General features: G+C 38.6%; 1 protein-coding gene across 1 annotated transcript; it reads left to right on the forward strand.

Moving 5' to 3' along the window:
- The first annotated feature begins 124 nt into the window (after positions 1-124).
- Positions 125-9137, forward strand: LOC127617201 (cytochrome P450 4V2). Its single transcript, XM_052089127.1, has 11 exons — positions 125-367; positions 472-584; positions 2634-2719; positions 3627-3817; positions 4085-4154; positions 4257-4383; positions 5405-5575; positions 5918-6020; positions 6291-6425; positions 6846-7025; positions 8153-9137. The coding sequence occupies exons 1-11, from the start codon at positions 175-177 to the stop codon at positions 8314-8316; spliced, it is 1533 nt and encodes a 510-aa protein (XP_051945087.1). The 5' UTR covers positions 125-174; the 3' UTR covers positions 8317-9137.
- Positions 9138-9449: the final 312 nt, after the last annotated feature.

Genomic DNA, 9449 nt, shown 5'->3' on the forward strand with positions numbered 1-9449 from the left:
GATAACCTTTATGTGTCCCAGTTATGTTTTATAACTTTATCTGTTTGATCAGACCAATGTTTTTTTCTCTCTGTTTGTACGAAGCAAGTTGAAATAGTTAAGTCTGAAGTTCACTGTGAAGCAGCCTGTGTATTTCATTCAGAGATTTAGCTACGGCCAGATTCATCGAACAAAATGGGCGTCCTTTTTGGATTTTACATTCTGGGGCTAATTTTTACAACCATTCTCATACTTCTTCTGGCATCCACTACATATCATCCGCTAAAGAGTTACATAGAAAAATGGAATGAAATGAGGCCAATTCCAGGAATGGCGGGAGCTTACCCAATCATTGGCAATGCACTGCAGTTTAAAACGAATGCGGGTGGTAAGGGATTTCAATCTTTTTGTCTAGTATTAGATGCCACTTTTGAAATTCTTGTCATTAATTTGTATGCATAATTTATCTAAATCTGTAAAATATGTTTTAAGATTTTTTCAACCAGATTATTGAAGGCACAAATGAAAACAGACACCTTCCTCTTGCAAAAGTGTGGGTGGGACCAGTCCCCTTTCTGATCTTGTATCATGCAGAAAATATTGAGGTGCCTGCAACCCAAATTTTACCCTGACCATTTCCTTTTTGATGTACATAATTACAGTGGACCCAGAAAATATTTGGACACTTAAGTCAAACCTAAAAATATTTGGATGTTATCCATTAGATAACTAAATATCAAACCATGGCATCTACAAACAAATGATGATAAACATTTTCTTAGGATTAAAATTCTCTTTTTTTAGCCATTTTTGCAAAGGCTGCAGATGGAAGTCAGTTAGGTGTCTTAGTAGAGTAACAACAGATGTAGTTCCCCTTCTGTCACTCACTCGACGTTGTGTCGAATGAAGTGACACAAGGGTCTTCCTTGGACACCAAATCGTATCTCTGAACCTGAGAAAAGGCCAATGTCAAGTTGGCAGACAGAATTTGCATGCCCCTCCCCGGACATACGGGTATAAAGGGAAGCGGGGCAGCGAATGCCAGTCAGAATTTTTCTTCGGAGCCGAATGGTTGTGCTGCAATCAGCTGAGTTTCACTACTGTTCCACTCACCTCTACCAGCGAGAAGCATTGCTGTTGGAACCGCATGGCGCATTTCCAGCTGGCGTCTCTCTCTCTCTGCACGCTGTGCAGTTCACAACCCTGGGCACTTCGACAGTGCTTACTTTCTGTTTAAAAGATTGTCTCCTCCTAAAAGAGTCTGAGTTTTCCACTCACAAAAGAGCAATACACAGTGACGTTGAACGTCCTTTTCAGGACGCGTCTTTTTCAAGATGCCTTTCCGCCTCTGTGTAGTTTCTAGATGCGGTGATTTCTCTCAACTTCTGACGGTCATAAAAGCTGCCTCACATGCCTGGGCTGTGATCACACGCAGGCAGCGTTTTATGAATGGTTCATGTTCTCAGTGCGAGAACAAAGCCATGGCAACTTTTCTCACGAGAGAAAGACACTTCAGCCGCCCCCGTGTCGTTCCTTCTTCCCACGGGATTGAGGACGACCCGGCTGTCGATGAAGGCATCTTGGGGATAACAACGGGCTCGGTTTCGCCGAAACAGATTCTCACCTGCGTTCAACAGCTAGATTGGTTCGCGGCGGTAGACCTGAAGGACACGTACTTCCACGTCTCCATTCTGCTGTGACACCGACCCTTCTTACGGTTCGCGTTAGACGGCCAGGCGTATCAGTACAAGGTCCTCCCCTTTGGCCTGTCCCTGTCCCCTCGCCTCTTCGCGAAGGGCGCAGAGGCCGCTCTTGCCCCCTTAAGGGATGTTGGCATCTGCATACTCAACTACCTCGACGACTGGCATCTCTTTTCTCGGCATGGAGTTAGACTCAGTCTCAATGACAGCGCGGCTCACCAACGAGTGTGCTCAGTCAGTGCGCATCTGCCTCGCTCTCTTCGAGCCCAGAACAGCGGTTCCTCTAAAACAATTCCAGAGGCTCCTGGGGCATATGGCATCCTCAGCTACATTCCACTTGGGTTGATGCATATGAGACTGCTACAGCACTGGCTACAGACTCGAGTCCCAAGATGGGCATGGCGCCACGGCACACACCATGTGACAATCACCCCTTCCTGCCGTCAGACCCTTGAACAGACCTCTGCTTTCTGCGAACCGGAGTCCCCCTGCAGCAGGCTCCTCAGCACAAACCCTGAATGATTGGATGCTTTCCAGCTCCTTTTGTACCCGTATGTCTGGGGGATTGGCATGCAAATTCCACCAGCCAATTCTCATTGCCATTTTCTCAAAGATTTGAGGTGTTTCGGGGCTCTCAAGAGTGACCCGCAGTTTCACTATATCGACACAACATCTCATTCCCTCCATCAGGGAACAGAGGATACTACATTAACAGACAGACAACCAGAATGTTTTTTTTCCGTCATTTTGATAAATTCATCTATGTATTATTTAATTCTCAAAGTCTTGAAAACAAATTGTGATTGTGGTGTATTTCTTTAAAAATAAAGATATTTTGTTGTAATGTAATGATGCTCATAGAAGTGTCACTTAAGTGTCCAAATACCATTTAGGGCCAATCTGTGTTTTCATAATTGTTGAAAGTTTATTCTCAAATCAATATTTTCTTCTCAGGTGGTCCTCAGCAATTCCAGGCATATTGATAAATCATACTCATATAGATTCCTGCACCCTTGGCTTGGCACAGGCCTGCTCACCAGGTACAGTGTGTGCACCAGCATTTTATGAAGAGTTTGCATTCTTGCATACTAATCTACTTCTATTTCAAATTGTAGTTACTGTTACCTTTATACATGTAAGAATAAATTAGTAAGATGTTGTGATTATTGTGGCCCACAAATTATGCATTTCTCATTTAATTTGTTGTAAAACTAGTGCTTTATCTTGTATATCTCTGACTGTTATCTAAAAGACTGTATTGTCCTTCAGAGCTCATACATTATGTTAACGTTTTAAGTCAAACCAAAATTTTGTTTCACAGTCAGTAGAAGACTATCTGCCAAACTGGCAGGTCTCATATGTCATATTTAAGAGCACACTCCATACAAGATCTATCAAATACACAATTGTTGAAAATCAGCCAGACTGGACACATGGTCAATGGCCATCTTTTCTGTTTTTAACAGCCAGATGTTTCACAGCTGCAAACAAACAGATGTTTCATATACATACACACATATATATATATATATATATATATATATATATATATATATATATATATATATATATATATATATATATATATATATGAAACATCTATAGGCCTTAGTTATGCCACAGCTGTGAACCATGATTTGCTACTTGATGCTACGTGAAGGTGATATTAGGTATAGGGACATTCTCATTCCAGAGAGCATCTGAATGGACAAAAATCTGTGCAGTGCAGTTATCATTAATAGGCCTATGTTGGTTCCATTTTATCAGAAGAGAAAAACGACAACAACATTAAATATTTATATCTGCTAAAGGTTAATTCTGTAAACTTTTAGGAGTACTCTAGCATCATAGCTAATAGACATGGACTAAATGCCACAAAACTCTAATTTATATATATAATTCTGAGATTACAGGCCTGACGTTCCCATCTTTTCTTCCTGGAAACAGCACAGGTGAGAAGTGGCGTAACCGACGTAAAATGCTGACTCCTACCTTCCACTTCTCCATTCTCTCTGACTTCCTGGAGGTAATGAATGAACAAACTGATGTTTTGATACAGAAGTTGGCAAAGCACGCAGATGGGGAGCCGTTTAACTGCTTCAGCAACATCACATTGTGTGCTTTGGACATCATATGTGGTGAGTGCTACATCCAAGCTTTCCTGAACATATAGTACAGTACATTCAATTAAAAGGAATGCATATTTGCAACCAAACTGTTTACAGTAACTAAGCATCTGCAATTATTTGCCTATTGTGTTTCAATCAACTACTTGTTTTTGCATGGGACATTCAAGAATCATATTATCAATGATCATTGATAAAATGATAACACCTTATGAATAGAGGAATGATTAATCATGTGTGTTATCAATTATACATAAAGGATATGTTTCTTTACAACAGAAACTGCAATGGGAAAGAAAATCTATGCTCAGAGCAATGCTGACTCTGAGTATGTCCAAAGTGTCTATAAGTAAGTGGCAATTCAAGTGTTTGAGCAGATGTTGAAGGTACTTGCTTGTAAATAAGGAGCCAAGTTATAGAGTACTAAAGATTATCAATATTCCTCTTTCAGAATGAGTGACATCATCGCCAAGAGACAGAGAGCACCATGGCTGTGGCCAGACTGGATCTACAACATGCTAGAGGAAGGCAAAGAACATTCCAGAAGACTGAAGATTCTTCACTCCTTTACTGCAAGTGTGAGTAATCAATTAATAATTAAAGAAACATTTAAATACTCTCATTTACTCACCTGCATGCCATCTCATATGTGTATGACTTTCTTTCTTCTGCTGATCACAAACAAAAATTTGTAGAAGAATATCTCAGTTCTATAGGTCCATTCAATGCAAGTGAATGGTGGCCTGAACTTTGAAGGTCAAAAAAAGACATAAAGGCAGCATAAATGTAATCAGTTTGACTCCAGTGGTTAAATCCATGTCTTCAGAAGCCATATGATAAGTGTGGGTGAGAAACAGGTCGATATTTAAGTATTTATTTATTTTTTACTATAAATCTCCACTTTAAATTTCTTCTTTTGTTTTTAGCAATTTGCATTCTTTTTGCAAATCGTCACCTACTGGGCAGGGAGGAGAGTTTATAGTTGCACGCGTTGACATGAACGTTCTAAACAGTTTATAGTGTAGCACCATTGTGAGCAGTGCACGAATACAAATCTATAGCAAAACCAATTCAGCTTCTGTGTAACATTCCTCCCTTGTTGTAAACAACACTGCGCTTCTGCATTTTCCGTATTTCATTCATCAGTTCTCGCGTGAATTTGCCAAAATGTTTATGACACGTGAGAGGCTGAGTGACGTGCATACCACAGCTGGCCAGAAGTGAACATTTGTAAAAAAAAAAAAAATATATGTATCTATTTCTTACACACACCTAGTGTTTCTCTTCAGTATACATGAATTAATCCACTGGATTACTATTATAATGGCTAAAAGTGCTTTTTGGAGATTTAAAATGTTGGCACCCATTCTCTTGAATTATATGGACCTACAGAGGTGAAATATTCTTCCAAAAATATCTGTTTGTGATCTGCTGAAGAAAGTCATCGACATCTGGGATGGACAGAGGGTAAAGATGGGAGAATTTAAATGTATCGGTGAACTATCCCTTTAATGTATTGTCAAGGTAAGGATCAGTCACTGTATAGATGGGGACCAACCATGATTCTTACTGAATGTTCTTTGTTATCTTGACCTGAAGGTAATCAAGGAGAGAGCAAAGTTTATGAACTCTGAATCTGACAGTGATTCTGACCAGGGGCAGAAGAAGAGACAAGCTTTCCTAGACATGCTGTTAAAAACTACTGATGAGAATGGGAAGAATCTGAGTCATGAAGATATTCAGGAAGAAGTGGACACCTTCATGTTTGAGGTACAAATAAGACTAGAAATTAAAAGTTTTTCAAGATAAAGCCTTGCCTGAAAGTAAAAAAAAATTAAAAAATCTGAAAAAGCCTTTAAGTTTTTTTCTGACTACTTTTGTGTACTTTTCTACTGTACTTTAGCTGTAAAGTATAAAGGTTAGACAGACAGTCTGACAGACAGCTAGACAGCAAGCTTGCTAGCTAGATAGACAGACAGACAGACAGACAGACAGACAACATAATGAAGCACACAAAGGTTGGTTTCTTCCCACCTAAGCAAATAAAAATAAAGCTGATGTCATATTTGAAGCATCATGGTGGCATATCACTAATGCCCTTTTCTTTGACAGGGTCATGATACCACTGCAGCATCTATGAACTGGGCCTTACATCTGATTGGCTCCCATCCTGAAGTACAGAGGGCACTGCAGGCTGAACTGCAGGAAGTGTTTGGTATTCAAATCTTTCATTGCATTCATAATGTGTTATATTTAGTGTAATGCACGCCATGAAATAGAATAAAATAGAATAAAATAGATTTTAGTCCCACGTGGTAGGGCCGCTGGAAAATGTTCTAGGTATAACATCTTAAAAATACAAAAATATGAATAAATCAGTTGTTCTGTTATCTCAATAGTTATAAAGGCACCATACCTAGATAAATGATGTTCTCTTGCAACCTCATTAAGTGTTCAGCTGCATCTCCTGTTTTCGGATTGGCAGGTTCATCAGAGCGCCACGTGGGGGTGGAGGACCTGAAAAGGCTGCGCTACCTGGATTGTGTGATCAAGGAGAGTCTGCGTCTCTTCCCCTCTGTGCCTCTTTTTGCACGCAGCATCTGCGAGGCCTGTCACATCAGTAGGTGGCAGCTGTTTGTCACGTCGTCAAACAATGCACCAAACACTGCCAGATCACAAAGATTTGCACCATTTGATGTCACTCTCATTATTTGCATCCTAGCACAACAGCAGCTCTCACTGCTTCTATTTCCATCTCCCGTTGTTAAATATGAAGCAACCTGAGTGTTTATTATTATAATCTCAGAATCACTCATTCAAAATTTTAATGGAAGAGCAGCTGGGTGGAAAACAATTACTTTTCAGGACCGTGTTGCAAAAGGCATTAAATGCATCTATTTATGAATTATTGTTATTTTTCTTACACAGCAGTATTTTTGCTTGTGCTATCCTCTGTTGTGGTGCAATGTTCTGAATCATTTCCAATTCTCAAAACTCTGAGGCATATTGTGGCTGGTTTTCTTGGATTGCTCTGTTGCAGATGGGTTCAAAGTCCCAAAAGGAGTGAATGCTGTCATCATACCATATGCTCTTCACCGGGACCCGCGTTACTTTCCAGAACCTGAGGAATTTAGACCAGAAAGGTTTCTGCCAGAGAACAGCAAAGGAAGACATCCATATGCGTTCATCCCGTTTTCTGCAGGGCCAAGAAACTGCATTGGTAAGAGAAAGAACATCAACAGATAGGAATTTTATCTTTGAACAGCTTTCCTGAACAAATAAATAAACAGCACCTTATGGTATATGTAATATATGTTATACAAAAACAATTATTACCTCAAGGATCTATTTCTGAATAAAATAATGTTACCACAAGTATTTTTGTTTTAGCTTACTTGAAAAAGTTTTACAGTGAAGGGTTTGTAGTTGTCCGAGGGCTTCCTGTGATGAAGTTGGACTTCAAATTATTAACGGTCAAAAATAAAGTAAAATAAAATACAATTTAAAATTGTAAAGAAGATTCTTACATAATTTCAAATATATCTTCATCAGTCCCCTCAGTTTACCCCAAATTCTCCACAGATGAAATACCATAATAAAGGTCTTCAAATACTATAAAGTTAAATAAATAATTGCAAAAATACAAATCTCAAAATCAGTTTCCCAATGTACTGTACATTTAATAAATATGTCAATGTACACTGAAAAAAAATGTTAACCTAAAAAAAGTGCTTCATATGGTAACATCAAAATTATCTGGCTTTATTCAAGACACAAATATTATCTAACATCACTGAATGAACCTGAATCAACCTATATTTGGTTACACCAACAAAACATTTTAAGGATTAGATCAAGATCAATAGATGTTAACAATTGCATGTTGCCAGTTTTTTTCCGTGTATTGCATTTTAGCAAATGGGCCATATGACATTATACTGAAAGTGAAGTTTCTCTCCCTTTTGGAGGTCTGCTTTACCCCCAGAGTCAATGTGCTTGTTTAGCATGGCTGACTGAAAGAGAGAATTAGTGTACTTATCCTTCCACTCATCTCCAGAGGGTTTGGGCCTCTGTCCCATCACTGAATAAGACGGATTGTATCTCAGCAAGTGGGGCTCGCAGGTTCAGGCCACTGGCCACACACAACAAAACTGAGCCATGCACCTATCTCCACTGCCTTCCAATAATGAAGGCTCTAAATAAGAGCATTTTAATTAAATTTGCTTCAAAAATATATCATTGTCTTAAGTCTTCTTAGCTTTTTGAGAACTTATTCCTCTTGACTTTTTGAGAACTTGTACTTTTTGTTCCCACTTTATTTTATTTTTTGTGCATCTGTGACTTCAGGCCAACGCTTCGCCATGATGGAGGAGAAGGTAGTTCTTGCAACAGTCTTGAGTTACTTTGAGGTAGAGGCATGTCAGAGCCGTGAGGAACTGAGGCCTCTGGGAGAGCTCATTCTGCGTCCTGAGAAGGGCATTTGGATCAAACTACAAAGAAGAACCAAATGACTCCCACCACCATTGAACTTGTCCTCAGATCAGTAGCAAACTTCAATCTGTGTGCTGCTAGTTATAAGTAAATGATAATGCACAGTCAGCCCCTCATTATTGCAAAATAAACCCTGACAGGATGATAAGTTAATGGATGACCCCTAACCTTACTGACTGTACATTATCCTCCTTACTACACAGTTGCTTAGCAAATAAATAGACATGAAATATAGTTTTGAGTTTATTGATAGGAATAATTTTTTATGTGAATAGAAAGAGACTGTGTAGTGATGTGAGAGAAATTAAACTTGCACAGCTATGAAAGAAGTTGGTTTCCTGGGACTACAGTCAGTTATACAGTTTATTAGTTCTGATACAAATATGTTTGACTGCAGAATGATGCAACCTGTCCTAAGACTGCTGACCTTAGATGTACAGTATATACACATCATTGTATAAATCTAAACGTATGATTCTCAATGTCTCTATTATCCTTAAAACTAAACTTGCACACTTTGTCTTGGCTATGTAAAAAACTTTTGAACTGCAAGCATGACTATGTAGTGTATAACATTTGTCATTTTATACACATTGGAGAATTGGTGCTTTGAAGATAAATATTTAACAAATCTTTAATGCACAGATCTGTTGCAGATATGTCAAGCAATAAAATAACTGCCGTTTGTAGCCCTCTGGGCTGTCTGTTGTTAGTCAACTCACATAGCTGGTGTTTTGCAGGGTGAAAACAAATCTTTGGCAAAATCATTTTCAGACTAAACAGTCTGCACATCCAACCATACCAGAACTATCAGCACTTTCTTCAAATCATCATAATTGAATTGGGGCTTTCATTTCTTTAAATGTTTTTTTAATATTATTAATTAAATGAGAAATTTAAATCCCAGTGTGTATTTTTTCCAAGTCAACTAAAGACAGTTGAAAAAGGAACCTATTAGTGATTTTTTAAATAATAATAATAATGAAAAGATCCTGTAAGCTCAGGAATGGCAACATGACACAAATAATGTCAATGTTAATTGGAGCAATCATTTTAATTTGTTTGTTTTTTAATTATGGAGCAAAAGCAACAATAAAATCATTCTATTATCCTCAGGGAAGCAGGGTTGCCAACTCTCACGCATCTGGCGTGA

Source organism: Xyrauchen texanus, chromosome 23, assembly GCF_025860055.1.
Source record: "Xyrauchen texanus isolate HMW12.3.18 chromosome 23, RBS_HiC_50CHRs, whole genome shotgun sequence".
Lineage (NCBI taxonomy): Eukaryota > Metazoa > Chordata > Actinopteri > Cypriniformes > Catostomidae > Xyrauchen > Xyrauchen texanus.

Bases quoted from the DNA above. Each gene is read 5' to 3' on its own strand.
- LOC127617201 (XM_052089127.1), top strand. From the start codon at position 175: ATGGGCGTCCTTTTTGGATTTTACATTCTGGGGCTAATTTTTACAACC. The intron at 3,818-4,084 runs GTGAGTGCTACA...TCTTTACAACAG, and splicing joins TGCTTTGGACATCATATGTG to AAACTGCAATGGGAAAGAAA. The intron at 6,021-6,290 runs GTATTCAAATCT...TCGGATTGGCAG, and splicing joins TGAACTGCAGGAAGTGTTTG to GTTCATCAGAGCGCCACGTG.